The sequence below is a fragment of the Micropterus salmoides genome, unplaced genomic scaffold, assembly GCF_014851395.1.
Source record: "Micropterus salmoides isolate LMB-PRFRI ecotype aquatic unplaced genomic scaffold, ASM1485139v1 Ms_hic_scaffold_22, whole genome shotgun sequence".
In the NCBI taxonomy this organism is placed as follows: domain Eukaryota; kingdom Metazoa; phylum Chordata; class Actinopteri; order Centrarchiformes; family Centrarchidae; genus Micropterus; species Micropterus salmoides.
In genome coordinates this window covers 14,101,407-14,119,228 of record NW_024041373.1, presented here as the reverse complement: position 1 = coordinate 14,119,228, position 17,822 = coordinate 14,101,407, and the positions used below count along the sequence as shown (strand labels likewise).

Here is a 17,822-nt window from a genome sequence, read left to right as displayed (position 1 = left end):
AAGCATATACAAAGAAGCACTGAACATGCATTTCCATCACACACATCCAGAGTTAATCCTCATCTTGTATCTCACAGTAAAGTTCAGAGCAAATGTTTGATGCTCAGGTATTTGAGCTCTGTGTTTTTGTGTCTTGTGCTTGCATGTGTTCTTGCATTTATGTGAATCTGCGTGTGCATGCTGGGACCTCTCCCTGTCTGGCTGCTGGACAGAGTGGCATGGGCTTGTCTCTGGCTGTGGTTGTCAGACTGTCCCAGTGGTATGAAGCCTGCTGCTTTATTGGGTAGGCTAAACTGCTGAGGCAGGACTTCTGCTGGCGCTATGAGCTCTGCCAAAGCCAAATGGAATTACACAACAGATTTAACCCTTCAGGTTGTATGTAGGATTCTCCTAAAAAGCATGGATTCAGAGGACAGGGCACTGGCTGGGTTGATAAGGTGGTTTAATCTTATCTAACAATGACACAATATTTTGTCTTGCAAAGATAGTAAATTAATTAAATACTTAAGTTTGAGCTGTAGAACAAGTTTTAGCAATTCAGGGTCATGTGTAAAATTGCCAAAATGATAGTTCTATTAACTGTGGAGAAAGATTGTGTCTTCTTAACTACATCTTTTACTTGGGGTTTCTTAAGTTCAAGTCTTTGCACCAGTGAAGGAATCGCTCTCCTCTGCCCTGCAGTGGTCAAAGCAGGCAACTGCTTCTCAGGGGATGAACAATACTCGAGATTACAATGAAACTGGGGCTGCAGGTTTTCTCTCTACAACCATGTACATTTAATCTGAGCTTGTGAATCAAAACAAATCAAAGAAGTCCTTTGATCCCATAGGTATAGTGAGCAAATATTTAAGCATTTAGATTGGTTCATACAGCAAAAGGGACACACACACACACACACACACACACACACATCAACAAAATGTTATTTCTCTTTCTGTGTATATGTTTGTCTGTGTTTATAACTCTCTCAGGACATATTATTGTGCTCTCTCAATAACACGTTGTAATTGTTTTATACACTCAGTAAAAATACTCTCTGAGTCTTTCAAACTCAGGGTACATTTCAAGATTTGGAACAGGATGCCAGAGACAGTAACATAACATAATATTGTTATTTCAGTCTTTTGAGTAGTAAAATGAAATCAACCTGTTGCAGCAATCTTTTAAATGGTCTTTGTTTATTTATAATCTTTACAAGGGGGTTTTGACAGTCATTGTGGTGAGAGGTTTTTTGGTAGAATGAAGTGTGTTTCTATTTCCTGAATAAGCCCATGTCACGCTACTCTGTTACACAGCAACACAGAAACATTCTCACAAACTTCCAACTTTAAAAATGGACTACTGTATGATAAGAAACCTTAAACAGCAATAATCTCATCAACATGTTTTCACTTTGACAGAGTGGTTGAATACACAAACTATGCTTTTCACCATCTGCAGATCTTTGATTGACGCTGTGAATTTAACAAAACTTCATGCTTCACAAAATGCCAAAAGTTTCTCCAACAAGAAAGAAAAAAGAAAGAAAACTTAAGCAGGCCTGCCAGTGTTCATAGCAGAAACTTTCTCCAAACTACTAAACGCTATTGACATACTGTTGCTGTTTGATGTATGATAACATACCTCTAGGTTTAGGAGGCAACGGGATATTGATCTTACTGTATACACAAGAAACATATCTTAGCTTCTCACATTCACAAGTCAAATGGAATGGTGAACTTTAGCAGCAATTTAACAGCATGACTTTTTAAAACTAAAACCAAAAACATTCTGAGACTATTTTCACTTGAAAAAGTCATTTACACTTACTGCATATGATGATCCATTCATTCTGTGCCTAGGGGTATTTTTATTTCTATCAACATTTATTTTGCCACTTATCTGCTTTACGTTATCAACCCATTTTGAGTCAATACCAGTCTTTGTTCTCACCAGTCAGACAGCTCCATAAAGTCATCCAGTTCACTCATGGTTATTATATCACGGGGCTGATATCGTGAGTGGGCTGAGTTATCATTTTCACAAACTGAGCTTCCTGCAAGCTGGCTGTTTGTGTCACACTCTGGGACCAACTCATATGGGCCATGTGCATTGTAAACTGTGTTATATGTTTTGTCTGGATCATTAACCGTGTCCATGTATGGAGTCTTCTCCGGGCTGTAGCAATACCCTTCAGAGTTCTGTCTCATTTCAGGGGCTGGATGTCCATAGCTCTGGCTCTCTCTGACAGGCTGTTGGTCCTGGTGGAGAGTCGCAGGGGCTGATGACCTGTTGTGGGGAACAGAATTAGTCGCAGGTTGGTAGCTTTGGGGATAACCATGATAGCCTTGATAAAGCACAAGGGGCTTGCCAGCTGGAGAGGCCTGGGAGAGAGGCTGTTGTTGCGGCTTGACTTGTATCTGGGGTTGGAGCTGAGGCTGTAGGTATGTTTGCTGGGGCTTGGGTCGGGAGGTGCTCTGGGCAGACTCACGCACATTCAGCTGAACGTACTTTCCAGTCTCTGGGTCAAAGAAAGTCTTTGTTTTCACTTGAACAGGCACGTCCACTACGAAATACTGACCAGAGCCGAGATCTTGCAGCACCTTACGCTGGGTCAGCGGGTAGGACTGGGGATAGCTTGACTCTACATGGTACTGTGTCACTGGAGCTGGGTGGTTGGCATGTTTGAGAGTGGGAGAAGAGGGAACATCAGCAACTGTCTTAGGAGCAGCAGGGTGTGAAGCTGGCCCAGTAGCACGAAGTGAGGCAACAGGGAGGGACACAGGGGCAGTAGCATGAGGTGAGGCAACAGGGAGCGAGATGGGACCAGTGGCATGAGGGGAAGCAGAGAAAGAGCCGTGAGAAGACTTGTGCTCTGTGTGGGAAAAAGGCAAGCTAGACCCCAATGTTGGAGCATGAGCAAGGGAGACAGGTGGGGAAGAATGAGGGGAAGCCACAGCATGCCGGTTGGAGGAGCGTACCTCAGTGGAGGAGGAGGAGACTTCTTGAAGAGGTTTCTCAACTCTAGCAGGGTCGTCTGCTGCAGATTTGGACAATTCCTTCTTGATTCTCCGAGTAGTCAACCTTTTTGCACGACGCAAGGCTTTTTCACTCTTTGGGGGAACAGCCGGAGGCTTGCCATAGGAACGGGACACATCACTGCTGAAGCTGCAGGCGGATTCAGGCCTCTCGTAGTCATACAGGCCTCGTACATCTGCCAGGTCTGTTGCACTGGTGGCAAAACTCTCCACATCCTCTGACATGTTGCTGATAACAGAGCGGGAGTCGTCTTCATCTAGAGCGATGCTCCTCCTGGAGTAAGGCTTGTGATGTGGGAGAGGGGCTGAGTAACTCTGTGAGGAAGATGCTGGCTGAAAAGTCGTGGATTCTTTGATAGCGGCAAGTCTGTGTAACCCTGTGTCAGGATGGACAGGAGTTCCAGCACTGCGTCTCATTGTCTCTTGCTCCTCCTCTCCTCTCTCTGAACCTATGGGTGAACCCACTCGGAAATCCTCTCCAAAATTCTTATAGAAGCGTGGTTTTACTGACTTAGTGAAAGACGAACCTCTGATGGTATTATCCTTCACCCTGAACATTGAGGGCTTGGCTCCTAGAGCGGGAGAGGAGGTGTTCGAGCGGGGCAGAGATGGAGCTGGAGATGCAGGGGCATGTGGCCTATATGGCCAAGGGTGGGATCCTGAGTCCTCAGTTGACTCAAGCCCTGGTGGGTTGTTTCTTGGATGAGAAGGTGAAGGGGAGCATAATTGTCTTTCTCTGGCTTTCCTCTCTGATTCTGTTGAGGTGATGGCATAGTACTGGAGAGCATCCATCCTCTGTGCTGCTCTTTTCTGCTCAATCTGCTGCTTTGCCTTATTCTGCTCCTTGATCTGTTTGATCTTTTCCTCCTCTGAAATCTGAGTAGTTTTCTCCTCTTCTCTCTGTTTCCTCTTCTTTTCTACCTCAATATCAGCAAGTATCTTCTCCTCAATCAGTGCAGCTCTCCTTTTCTGCTCTTCTTCTCGAGCATCTCTCCTTTCTTGCTCTGCTTGTGCAGCTCTCCATTGCTGGGCCTCTTGTGCAGCTCTCCTTTTCTGCTCCTCTTCTGCAGCTCTCCTTTCTAGCTCTTCTCGAGCAGCTCTCCTTTCTAGCTCTTCTTGAGCAGCTCTCCTTTGCTGGGCCTCTTGTGCAGCTCTCTTTTGCTGGGCCTCTTCTGCAGCTCTCCTTTCTAGCTCTTCTTGAGCAGCTCTCCTTTCTTGCTCTGCTTGTGCAGCTCTCCTTTGCTGGGCCTCTTCTGCAGCTCTCCTTTCTAGCTCTTCTTGAGCAGCTCTCCTTTCTTGCTCTGCTTGTGCAGCTCTCCTTTCTTGCTCTGCTTGTGCAGCTCTCCTTTGCTGCTCCTCTTGTGCAGCTCTCTTTTGCTGGGCCTCTTCTGCAGCTCTCCTTTCTAGCTCTTCTTGAGCAGCTCTCCTTTCTTGCTCTGCTTGTGCAGCTCTCCTTTCTTGCTCTGCTTGTGCAGCTCTCCTTTGCTGCTCCTCTTGTGCAGCTCTCTTTTGCTGCTCTTCTTGAGCAGCTCTGTCCTCTTGCAGTTTGACCCTCCTCTTCTCCTCATCCTCTTTTATCCGCTCTTCCTCCTCTCTCAGTTTTGCTCTCTTCTCCTCCTCAATCTTTACTCTCCTTTTCTCCTCAGTTTCCTTCATTCTCCTTTCTTCTTCTCTTTGTTTTGCTCTCATCTCCTCTGCTTTTTGAGCTGCTCTCTCTTCCTCTGTCTTTTTTGCTTTTCTATCTTCCTCTGTTCTTCTCTCTGCTTCTCTCAGTTTTTCCCTTCTCTCCTTGATCTTAATAGCTATTGCTTCCCGCTCTCTTGCTCTCCTCTCATCTTCTCTCTGAGCAGCTCTCCTCTCTTCTTCAGCCAGAGAAGCTCTACTCTCCTCTAACATGTGTTTTATTTTCATGTCTTCTGCTCTTTTCTCCACTTCTATCCTAGAAGCTTGTTTTTCATCCAAGTGTTTTGGTGTGCTCTGCTGTTTTACTTTGGTTTCTTCACGCTGAGTTGCAAGTCTTTCTTGTTTTAAGTTTTCTGTTCTGTCTTCTCCGTTCTTAGCCAGTGCACTCATCTCATCTTTTCTTAGAGTTGTTGTGCTTTCCTTTATGTTGTATATTCCCCCCAATGGATGAGAGCTTTTATCCAAATATGGTTTTCTTTCAGCTTTTGAGGAACATTCAGGTTTTTCATGTGGATTGGAGTTATCAAGTGGCTTTAGGTTATGTGACACAGAAGTGTTTTTTGGCCTGCTGACTGAAGATGAAGATGAGGTAGTTGCTTGCAAGGGAGGGTTGTTTGGCTTATGAATACTTTGATCTATTTGACGAAGTCTTTGGATTCCGGCCACTTGTTCTTCACTTCCCTGGTTCTTAAGATGAGCTGTTGGTGACTTGTTTATTTCTTTAAGATGTTGTGCATGTTTTGCCCCAGTGTCTAATACATCTTCATTGACTTTAACATCTGAAAGCATATTCTCTTGTCTTTCTTTGTCCCCCAGCTTGAACATCCCCGTCCTTTGGTGTTCTTTCTCCGTAATGGGAAATACTAAGGGTTTGGGCTCTTTGTTCAATTTGGAGCTGACCTCTGTTTTATTTGGCAAACTTTTCTCTTTCACAGGGACGTCTTGTAGGTCAGCAGTGAATACTGGACACCTGCTATGACGAGTCTGTATTAGTGGAAAGAATCCCTCCTTTTTGTTGGGTGGGAATTCCTGAATTGTGTTTGCCTGGTCTTCTGAAACAATTACTTTTAACCTGGCGTAGTCTGCAATTGCTGATATCTCAGGTATTGTGGATATCCGTTCTTTTGTTTTTGGTTTAACTTCAGGGGTTTCTCTTGTTGTGTGTGAATTTCTTGAGTTCTGTCTTTCCCTTGCTGATAAACTGGGCTGGTCCTCTGTGTGATGTTTTCTGATATGGATAGCATGATCTGCTGCTGTCTTCTCATTTTTATTACTCTGTATCTCTGTGGGACCATCACTCTGTTTTGAAGCCAGACTATCTTCTGTTTCCCTGTTTTTCCTTTTCATGCTCTCATCTAGAACTCTTACTGAACTTAATTCTACTGTTTTCCTTTTACTTTGATCCAACTCAAAGACTGCATTTTTTCCTTCATTGTATGACTCATTGCTGATAGCTGCATTGTTTGGTAATAACCCGGGAAGTTCCCTTCCCTTTGAAACAGCATCTGAAATATCTCCAGCATTTGCACTATTGTGGGGTTCACTATTTGTTTCTGCTACCCCTTGCACTTGAAAGTAGTCTATCTCTGTTGGTTTTATCTTTGATTCATTTAGTGCTTTCACACTTCTATTAACTTTTTCAGGCTTTCCATTTTCAGCTTGAGTATTTTCACTGATTGCATTCATGTTGTTTTGTTGATTGCAGATTTTTAGTGAATCTGACAGTTTTTTCACACTGGACATGGCATAGTGTACTCCCAATTTGTCTTCCAAACTGTCTTTCATCTGCTTCTCACTGCTTGTTGGAGTTAGGTCTTTGGTTCTGTCTTCATTGCTTAAAGTGTTCACTTTTTCATCATGACTAGATGACGCAACTTGTTTATGTTTATTAGCTTTACCTACATCAGAAGGGTCAATTGTGACATGATGTTTTCCTGCCATTTTTAGGTTATGCTTGTCTGTTTCTGCTGGCACAACTCTGATGGCAATGCTGCCAATATGCAAATCATCATCAACTTGGTTATTTTCTCCAATGTGTGTCTGTTTTGGAGATACGTTTCTGTTGTCATTTGCAGTTAAATGGTTAGAAAGACTGATTTTGTTGAATGGCTTTGGTGGTGTTGCGTCATGTCTCTTTTCCTCCGGTAGGGGTGCACTCTTGCCATCTATGTTCCCGTTTTTGGACAGATTTATGACCGTTGTCATATCTTCTTTCACTGATGGCTGGACGTCATGTTTTATCAGAGTTTCACCATCAGCTCCGTTTGAATCATTTATGTAGCTTAATCCTGTGTTCACCTCTTTGGTCATTTGGTTCTCACTGATTTGTGCTGTTTGCTTTTTTAGTGGAGTTTCCTCTTCTGTATTAATCTTTACTTCACCAGTCCTTATGCTCTTAGCTGAGTTCTCTTTTGGCATTGTATTTGTGTGTTCTTTGGTTTCTGTTGCTATTATGTCCTGGTTGTAGAGAAGGGGTTGCGTTTCAGCCAACACTTTAGAAGGTAGGTAGGTAACTGTGGAGGACACACCTTTTTCAGCTAGTGGTTGCAGTTGTGTTTCACTTTGGGGTCTTGCATTTATAAAACTCTCCCCCTTGAGATTTGCTTTTTTCACAGGGACATTCTCAGACACATTGTTTTGTCTTGTCTCTAGGGTTGAGATTTCTTGCACGTTCTTAGTATGATTTTTCACAGAAAATTTAGTTTGATCTTCCTTCACTGTAGGATGAGTGTTTGGTACAACTCTGTCCTTTCCATTTACTCTGCTAACTTCCTTTGAATATATATTTCCTTTATTTACTTCTAGACCAGAGCTGGGATTGCATGTGTCTAGCTCTGAATTACTGTACTCTTTCTCTTCTGCATCCAGTTGATCTTGAGTGCTGTTACTCCTCTGAGCATTGATCACAGGTGGCTTTCTTTCTCGTACAGTTACCATTATTCCTGTGATCTGCAAGCTGTCGTCATCCACTGGGGTCTCGTTCTGACCAAAGACAAGATTTAGTGAAGGTGCTGACAACTCATGAACTGCTTCGTTTTTGCTTTCAGCATTTTCTGTTGTCATAGGTTTGGAGCTTTCAGTTTTGACCAGAGCTATAGCTTGTGATGGATCCTCTTTCTTCTTGTCGAGACAGTCAGTGTTAACAGCAGGATTCTCTTTAAGTCCCTCTGTCTGTTTTACAGAGTTTTCTCCATGATTTGGTTCCTGTTTTCCTTGCTTGTTCTTGGGTGCCTGCTCTTTACTTTGCATTGGTGACTTAATTCCAGATTGAATCTCTTTCTTTTGGTTTTCTATCAAGCCCTCATCTGTGCTCATGGTATAACGTCCCATCAGTTTTGCTTCTCTGGGTGGTTGTGACACTTTGTAGTTGCTTATTGGTTCTTTAGGAACTTGTTTCTTTGAATGGTCTACTAACTGACCGGTGGTTGCAGAAGACTTTACTGGTATTCTAGCAGAGCTGGGAGGTGAAACAGACTTGACTCGTTCCTTTAGTATTCCTGAAGGCTCCATCTGGTGCTTTGGTGTATTATTATTGGATATTGTACTTTCGTGCTTTTTAGACGCTTCCTGGGAGGGTGGCCTCTGTCGTATGTTAATACTCTGAGTACCTGCTAATTGCTTGGTAGAAGTTTTGGATATAAACCCATCTCGTATAGCAAAACCCTTTTCTTTAATTGCTGAAATCTCTTTTTCAGCATGAGCTTTTATCTTGGAAGTCAGAATCTCCTGCTTGGTCTGGGCTCTCTCTTTATGGGACAGTGCTCTGAGAGGGGTAAAATGCGGATCTTTACCTACACTGTGCTCAATTGACTTGGGTTTTCTTTCAAGAAGGATTGGTTTAACCAAATCAGAATCTTGTTGCTGTGAAACATCAGTGTGTTTCCTGTGAGGATCATCATTTTCAACACGGTCATCCTTCACCTTATCAGTAACAGTGTTACTATTTTCACTTTTTGCATTTACATTGCTAGGTATATAATCGTCACCAGATAACTTGAATTCTTTGGATGACTCACTGTAAACATAGTGATTTTCTGTCACCTTAATGGATTTAAAGCTGCTTCCTTCCTCCTTATTTTCTGTGTTAGGTGTTGCAAACCTGCTTGTAGGACTGTGTTTGTCTTTTGATTTCCCATTATTCGTTGCTTCAACTTTATTAAATGATAAAGAGGGTGTTTGATTGGCATCATTCCAAGAAACATTTCCTGCAGCTGACAGTTTGTTTCTGTTTGTTGAAGCTGAATCAGTAAAACCACATTCCTCTCTAAAACACTTATAGTCATCAGCCCCTCTGTTACCTTGATCCTCACTTTGCCTGCTGACAACTACTAAGTCTTCCCTCTGTTGACGCATTTGTGTTGCCTGGTCCTGATGTTTGTACTCTTCATTTGTATTGATATTTACACTTAAACAAACATCTTTCTCAATCTCACCTTCTTTTGTGAGAACCGTATTTCTGACTTTTTCTTTTTGCTCTCCTCTCATTTTCTCCTTTATTTTAGCTAATTCTGCTTTAGCTTTGGCTAACTCCGTCTTAACTTGCTCAACTTTATCTGGCTCACTTTTGAGCTGTTGTGCCGCAGTCAGTTTTGCTGCAAGTTTAGCTGACCTTTCCTGCATTTTGTCTGTTTTTGTTAGATCTACTTTTGCTAACTCCATCTTGGTGTGTTCCAACTTTGCCTGCTCTGCCTTTCTCTCTTCAACTTTTTCCTCTTTGGATATATTTATCTGTGTTGTAGATTGCTCTGCTTTTACTTGACCTACTTGAATTGAATCTTCCTCAGCTTGCTCTTGTCTAACATCCTCAACTTTAATATTGTCTGCTTTTACCTTTCTCACTTCAGCTACCTTAGTCTTGTCTTGTTCTACTTTAGCTTGTTGCTCTTTTATCTTCTCTAGTTTAGCTTGTTCAGCTTTTCTATGCTCTGCTTCAGCCTGTTCTGCTTGAACCTTTCCCATTCTGATTTGTTCTGCCTCCATCCTCTCTCTTTCAACTTGTTCTGCTCTTACCTGTTCTTCCTCATATTGGTCTGCTTTGATCCTTTCTCTTCTGGCCTGTTCCGTTTGAGATTGCTCTATTATTGCCTTCTCAGCCTGCTCAGCTTTTGCCAGTTCAGTTTTTATGTGTTCTTCTTTTAGCTTCTCTGCTCCAGCGTGTTCTGCTTTGACCTGCTCATACTGCTTCTCTCTCATGTGCTTGGCTCCTGCTCCCTCTGTAATATTTCTTAGCTCCTCAGTTACCTTCTGCTCTCTGGTTCGCTCTGCCTTTGTCTGTTCCTCAGTGGCTTGCTCTAGTTGTTTTTCTCTGGACTGTTCTGTCTGCTCCTCTTTTCCCTTCTCCTCTTTAATATGTTCTGCTTTAGCCTGGTTTACTCTCTTGTGCTCTGTTATTTCTGCTTTGGCCTGTTCTGCCTTGACTTTCTCTGAACCAGTCTGCCCTGCTAAAATTAACCTAGCCGACACCGCTTTGGGCTGCTCCTCTTGAGCCCAGTGCTGAGCCTTTGCCAGCTCTGCTTGGGCGTGTTGTGCTTTTATATGTTCTGCCATGGCCTGTTCAGCCTTGACCTCATCAAACTGTCTATGTTTTATCCGGTTTGCCATTGTGTGGGCAGATGCATTTTCAGAGTTAGATAATGAATCTTCCTGCATATTATGTTCAAGCTGTAGTTTAGCTTCCATTGGCAGGAGACTTTGCATTTCATGACCCTTTGGAATTGGTGTATATTGTTTTCTTTGACCTGTTTCTTGTGTGAGCATAGTTGTTTCTTTGTTTGAATAAAAGGTTTGTTGGTTTCTGCGTTCTTGGTCAGTATCTCTGCTATAATTCCGTGTCAAAAAATGATCTTTCATTTCATTTTCCTTATTGTGTCCATAATACTTTTGAAGTGGATGTTTGTCCTTAAATGCTTCATTTAGCTGTTGTCCATAATATGCTTGATTTTCTACAGTGTCATTACTAAATGGAGCATATTGTAGCAGTTGGTTTGAAATGTTTGGACTGACCAACCCAGCCTTTTTATGAGAAGATGTTCCAACACCAAAACTCTCCCTCAACTCTATTTTTTCATGTTCTTTATTTATACTTTCTCCTCTGTATTTGTTACTTGGTAAATTTAGTTCCTTTATCGCGGCTGCAGTCATCTCTTGTTTCCATGGAGAGGTAACTGCTTTAAGACTGATATTTTGTGTGTCTTGGCTGTTTGTCTGTCTCCACCTATCCTGTGTGGACACATTCTGTTTGTTGTCTTTGAGCTGCTGATATCTATCCAGCTTTGTGAATTCCCTTCCCACTGTTTCATTAAAATGTTGCTCAGTATTTGCCTTACTTATTAAACATTCTCTGCTTTGATTGCTGTCAGCATTTAGCTTTGGCGTTTCTGTAGCTTTATAAGAGGGTTTAAGTCTGTATACATCTCCTTCCAGAGTTTCTACATTATCTATTACTCCTTGCTTATAGGGAGTAAATGACACTATGTTTTCATGGAGATTCTGTCCATTAGCCAGCTGATTGCCAGGCGAATTTTCAGGTATGAAGCCAGTGAACCCAGATTGATGAACCATCTCCCCTTGCATCTGAGCTGCCTGGTAATCACTTGAAGTGCATTCTGAAGGTTGAGAATTCAGTGTTCTAAGTGACAATCCAGGGCTATGATACTCGTTTACACATTGATGTGAGGCAGCATTCATCCTGTTGGATTCTTCTAACTGGGGAAATTGAATGTCTGGATCTGGAAAATCAGGGATATCTATCACAGTGTCTCTAAGCTCCCGGATAGAGGGCTGTTTGTTTTTCTCCAGTGTCTCCAAGCCTTTAAATTTGGTGGGACTGTAGGTGCTTTTTACTCTTTTCCTGTTGTCTTTGAGATTAAAGAGTAGGCTTGTGGCTCTGGACTTGTAGCTGGACATCCTAACATCAGGAGTGGCTCCCCTGCTTTCAGCCCGCACTGGAGGATGTTCTACAGGTTGAGGGGAAACTGCATACTGCTGGACATCGGATGTCTCTGCTTCTTGATGTGCATGGACTAAAGGTGTGAGCAACTGGCTGATGTTGAAGGGAGTTGTGCTTGCGTTACTGCTGACAGTATTTGGCGATACTGTTTTTGCATTGTTGCCAAAGGGGATTAAATTTTCATTGCTACAAAGTACACCTTGATTTGTCATCCCAGTTGCAATGTTTTGCTCTGTCATCATTTTGATTTTTTGCTGGAGGGCTTTGACAGAGCTGATGGTGTCCCGGACACGTCGAGACATCTCGATGGTAGGTGATGCAGTCGATGGGCGTTGGGATGGAAGCCTGTTAGTTCCCAGGCTCTGTGTCCGCTTCCTGTGGGGGTAATTACCTGCCAACTCTGACTCACACCGTTTCTCCACGGCCAAAGATTTCTGCAGCATTGTGGATGTTGAGGTGGAGCGTGGCAGAGTAGAAGGAACCACTGGCGCTAAGTTATTCCTCGGCTGTCTGATACTCCTCTCCTCAAACCTATAAGAACCCTGTGGTTGGGCCTCCAGTGAAAGCTCCTTATACATTGGTGTCTCATACCATTTAGGGAACTGTGAACAGTGCATAAACCCTGAGACTTCTCCTTGTTGGAAGGGAAACCTGCTATGGTCCCTCCATACCTTAAAGGGACTAAACTCGCTGTGTATAAAGAAGTTAGAGTTGACCTGTGCAGACATGCTGTGTTTACTGTGTGAAGATCTCATAAAAGAGGATGTAGAATTCATGTGAGCCACTCCTGCTACTTCAGAGGAGTAGAAGTTGGTGTCACGGGATGAGTACGTGCCAGCTGAAGGGAAATAACCACTGTTAAAGTTTTGCTGGTACGATGTAGAGAATTCAGAAAGTTCTCTTTGGATACTCATCAGAGCTGATTTGTCCCAGCTTGTCTCATCATTCCACTCTTTTGTGAGTTTACCATCCATCCCTGCTGCATCCCTTTGTCCCTCAGAGTTAAAAGCTCTGATGAGAGAGGAAACTCTGGAGCGGCTTCTGCGTTGCTGCGAACTGAACTCTGTGGCTCCATTGCTGAAGAAGGACAGCTGGTCTCCCCTCAGAGATTCCTCCAGTTGAGAAGTTTCCACAAAGGAGTGCTGGAATGTGGCAGAAACTTTCCCCTGTGTCCTTTCCCCATAAACCTCCCACTGTGGGTCTCTGTTGATCTCAGCCCCAGACATTCCTCCATGGATCCAATCCTGTCCATACTGCTGTACCCTGAGGCTGAAGCTCTCATGTGCAGCTCTCTTAAGTTTCTCCCTGTCTCTGTCCTCTCTGCCCTGGTCACTCTGGCTAAAGGCAAGGTGTCTGTCTCTCTGGGTGCAGGGTGAAGATGAACAGAGGTCTGAGTCATTATAAACAGCCTCATCTCCAATGCAGAGACTCCTGAATGCTCGATCTGTCAGATTGCTGACCTCACGGTCAGTCTCATCCAGAAACGACCCACCACTGGAGGTGTCGCTGTAGCCTCCATCACTGTGCTTTCGATGCCCGCCACTCTTTCGGCCTGAGCGCCGCTTCTCAACTGAGGTCATGATGCAGGCTCGCTAACAAAGAGCTCTGTCCTCAATTGTTGAGTCATTCATACAGACCTCAAAATGATACCTTCTTCTTGCTACTGGAGCTACAGGACCCAGAGTTTGGGACCCCCAGTCAGGAGTTTGTACAGCCAGTAGCTTCTAAGACATTGTGCCTTTAAGCTGGCCTCTGTCCAAAGAAATCCTGGAATTTGTTGTTTTCCTACAGGAAAAAAGAAATGAAAATTAACCTAGACCTCACTGGCACTCATATAACCTTAAAACTGGAACTCATTTGTTGTGGTGCTTAATTTATGATTGCTTGCCTTGATACGACACTTTTTTCCTTTGCATTAAGCAGCAATGTACTGTATGTGGATCTGAAAACAGCCCTGTAAATCCTTCTACTCAATCACTGTGACCTTCAGAGACATGTTGTGAATAAAACTACACTGTTGCTAGGCCTCACGTGAGTTATTTTGGGACAGTGGGGCGCATCCATACAAATTTAGATAACCACACTCACCTACACACACACACACACACACACACACACACACACACACACACACACACACACACACACACACACACACACACACACACACACACACACACACACATTGTGATTGCTTTGGGATAAAAAGATAGATACTGACATTGCCAACTAACTAAAACATAATTTCACATTATTATGTTAAAAGGTTAGACAAGTTAGACCAGCAGGCTAGGCTTTCATATAGCTGTTTCTCTTTGAGTGACAGAGTCAAAAAGTCCGGTTAGAACTATTCAACTCAACATTGTAAAGTAATCTTGTAGTAAAACCCCTTTGGTTTTACGACAGTACGGGGAGAGCAGGTGGAAACCGGATTAGAATATCCTTAAATAGAAAAGCTGCTAAATTGAGATTTCCAGAGATAAAATTAGAAAGTTTATTGCTGGGGCAAGTGAATAATCTGTAATGTGACATTTAAGTTATTAAAAAACAATTACACTACTACTAAAACAATTTACAAAATAAAAAGTGTATAAAGCATAAACCAATTAGACGGGAGTTGGGTAGGTAGTTAGTGGCACATTCTGTGTAAATCTTTTTAAATAAAATTAAATAATAAATAAAATTAGTGTTTTCTGATCTGTATGTCTGAAAAAGCAAAGGCCATGGATGGGTGCTGTAACATATTTTTATCTATTGACACTGTTACTTTTGCTACCCATGTCTCCCTCACTCATCACCAGTAAGCTACCTGTTGTGCATTGCTTATGGAGGGCCTTCCAAACACTACATGTAATACAATGATTCTAAAATGAAATATATGATATAATCCAAAACATACTTAAACATCAAGCCTAGTGGTTAAAAATAATGCTCAAGATATCAGTAATAAAGCAATTTGTTTCTCCCTCTGCTGTACTGTGTTTTTTAAATAAAATGTTTGGATTAGATGCAACAAGTTAACGTCATGGGTATGTTCTGGTTAAATTTACTGCAGCTGCCAGGCAGCCGTCACGTTGCTCAGAATATCCAGTAGTTCATTAGTATCTTCTGAGTTGGAGACCATCCATCTCATACGTATCTACAGATCAGCTACAAACACTGCTGTACAGCCTGAGCCAGCTAAGTCAGTGTCAAAAAACGTGGTGCAGAAATTAAGGAAAGATTAAAACGGCAATGCAACACCTTTCTTGGCGAGGGCATGTCTTTTATAGTTACACTCACTTTTAGCACCACTTTTAATTTGCATTTCACTCTGTCTCTACCCAAACAACATGTTCTGTTCAGCGGAGAAAGAAGAATCTACATGCATCGGAAAGAAACATTTAAATGTGTAATTAGATTTTTTTGTAGCAGTGATCTAATGTCAAACTGTCAGTGTGATTTCTGTTCATTCTTGCATGTGACAGGTTTATTTTTGTCCAGACAGGCTTCCAAATATAAAACCTGACACCAAAGAGACCTCGTTTTAAGAAGAGGCTGTGGTCCAATCGAAGACTGAACAGCAGCAAATCTGTCACTTCTGAGAGCAGAAGGGACATGACTAAATGTTTATAAATGTCAGAACTGTCAGTGGAATAAAATAAAATCAATACCTTTAGTGAGTGAATGTGTGTTTTCATCTGGATATTAAAGCAGTAAGTGGTAATTTTTGTCACATGTTTTCATATTTATCTGCATGAAAATACACACTTTAAAAATGAAACACATTGGAAAATGAGATTGCATGCATGTCTGGAAGGTTGAGTATCTCTTGTTTTCACTTTTCTTTTTATACAGGCTTTTTATACATTATTTGTGTCCCTCTTTCAGCATGAACAAGAATGTAGAGTGAGCTCGTGTCTTACCTTCCAGTTTTATAATCCATAATTTAGGCCTTAATGTAAACTCCTCACTCCGTCTCCCCAAAAAGGCCTTGCTGATCTGATCCTGCCCTGTCACCTCACAAGGCCCTCTCTGGCAGCTCTGCTTCTTTCTATTGACAACAATCCAAAGCAAATTTCTATATAGTCCACAGTCACTTTGAGCATCTGACCAGAGGCAGGCAGCGGGACTCGGGGTTGGAAACTGGACAGAAATAGAGGAGTTGTCCCAGAGAGAGTGTCCACCATTAGGGACAGAATGAAGGCTTGAGCTAGCATGCGGATCTGCGAGATCCTTTGGTGTCAAGTGTCATACAGATGAAACAAACAGCCTCTCAACTATTTATAAATCTGGACAGCTAACTGTTGGCCTAGAGCTAACTCACTAACTGGCAAAGTGTTACAACTGACAGATGAGGTTGTGGGGTCTAAACAAGGGGGAAAAAACTATTTTCCTGAAGATATGTTATTATTGAGGGTGTTGGGTGGGTTGGGGGGGTGGGACTGTAGCTTGGGTGCTCTTCTGGGAGACATAAATAACTCAGTAGGCTAACACTCGAGTGCCAGCGTCTTTGTTGAACAGGACCGACGAGGACTATATGTAGTGTCAACAAGTGGCTCTCACCACCCACCTGCTATCATCACCATAGACTTGAATGACACTTTCTCTTGACTATAAGGCCACACAACAGAAACGTTTTAGAAGATTTGTCACATTTTGTCATTCATTTCCTTTCAGGAGGTTTGTCATTTAATGCCACGTATCTGAGAGGGTTATTTCAACATGCATTTTACACTCACTTATTACAGCACTATGGAAGTCTAATCTCCCTGGCTACAGCCTCACACAACCCCCAGCAGAAAAGGCCATAAGGCAGAGGAAGGGGAGGAACTGTACCTCCCCTTTTCACCCCTACACCTCTCCCTCCCCCTCCGCAGCCCGCTGCTATAATAGGAGATTGCTGTAGCAGATAGTTTCCTGGGATTCTTGGCGGGTGCAGGGCAAGCCTGGTGGAATGATGGACACACACACATGGGCCATAATGGAGACGCACTCCTCCACATATGCGCGCACACACACACACACACACACACACACACACACACACACACACACAGATGGTTTTGCATACAGCTCACTCAACTATGGGAAAGGCTGAGGTAATCCCTTTTTAACTAATCTCTTTCCTCCCCTCTAAACAACCACCTCCACCCACAAACCCTTCTCATCCAGCACTTTTCGCTCCACGCTGGCCACAATTTGCAACTCTCTGCTTTATCAGCTTGTTTTGCTACTTGAGCCTTCAATACTCAGCACCTCAGTAAAAATGTGTTTTGATTGATAAAGTACTTCATTCTCCAAAATGCTCAATTTCCCCACTGTAGTTTGAAATGAAGCCTGCTGCCTGGAGTCTAGACATGTTTCCTGCTCACTAAATCCCTCTAGTGGACAAATTAAGAACAGAGGTCCAATTCCATTTGGTCTCTATTCTTATTTTTACTTCTCTGATACATATCTAGTGAAATTACACAACTCTCCAAATTTGCTGCAACAATATAGTTGTGTTGTGAAGCTACTGAGGACTGTAAGCATTGATCACAAATGCTGAGGATGCTCTTCCCTGTGCTGAGTAAGGAGGAGTAGAGCTGTGGTTATGTGGCAGACAGCAGACAGGCACATTACTTGCTGCATTAAGATATGCTTTATCTCCATTCAGAGATTAGCTTAATTGATTCTAATTGATTGGGTTATTGATCAGCTCTGCTGCTTAGATGATACTCTAGTAAGTTTTTTTTGTAACACACTGAACACACTTTATGTCTGACTTTGGAAGCTGGGTTCTTGAATAGTAAAATCTAGGTGTTGCACCCGATGTCAAGCAAAAGAATTGTATGTATGTGCCAGTCTTTCTTGAGTATACCGTCTTTTTCTGCGTGCCTTATATTGTCTGTAGATGGGTGCATGTGCACAACGTCTCCCTGTTTCAGGACATATTTCCCCACTTCCCTGCAAAATATTTCATTACTGCAACAAAAGAAGCCCATTAACTGCACTGTAAGAACAGAGTTCAACTGCTGTCCCCCATATTCACCATGTTTGTCTGCTTTTCTGGCCACTCTCCAGCTAATTTGATGTAACAATGCTCCATAAAACCGCCTCAGGACTTTTTTTAGGTGACAGAAAATTATCAATGATGCCACATGCACAGCTGAATGTCAACACCAACTTGACTTGTTTATCAAATATTAAAG

General features: G+C 42.6%; 1 protein-coding gene across 2 annotated transcripts; it reads right to left on the bottom strand.

Moving 5' to 3' along the window:
- Window positions 1–1,159: 1,159 nt before the first annotated feature.
- On the bottom strand, window positions 1,160–15,855 carry LOC119917433 (golgin subfamily A member 4). Of its 2 annotated transcripts, XM_038737759.1 has the most exons (3): window positions 15,555–15,855; window positions 2,961–13,434; window positions 2,065–2,268 (listed from the first exon to the last, which is right to left on the bottom strand). In XM_038737759.1, the coding sequence occupies exons 2-3, from the start codon at window positions 13,227–13,229 to the stop codon at window positions 2,191–2,193; spliced, it is 10,347 nt and encodes a 3,448-aa protein (XP_038593687.1). In that variant the 5' UTR covers window positions 13,230–13,434; window positions 15,555–15,855; the 3' UTR covers window positions 2,065–2,190. The 2 variants fall into 2 exon arrangements, with proteins under 2 accessions (XP_038593686.1, XP_038593687.1); XM_038737758.1 differs by having other exon boundaries at window positions 1,160–13,434.
- Between the last annotated feature and the right edge of the window lie 1,967 nt (window positions 15,856–17,822).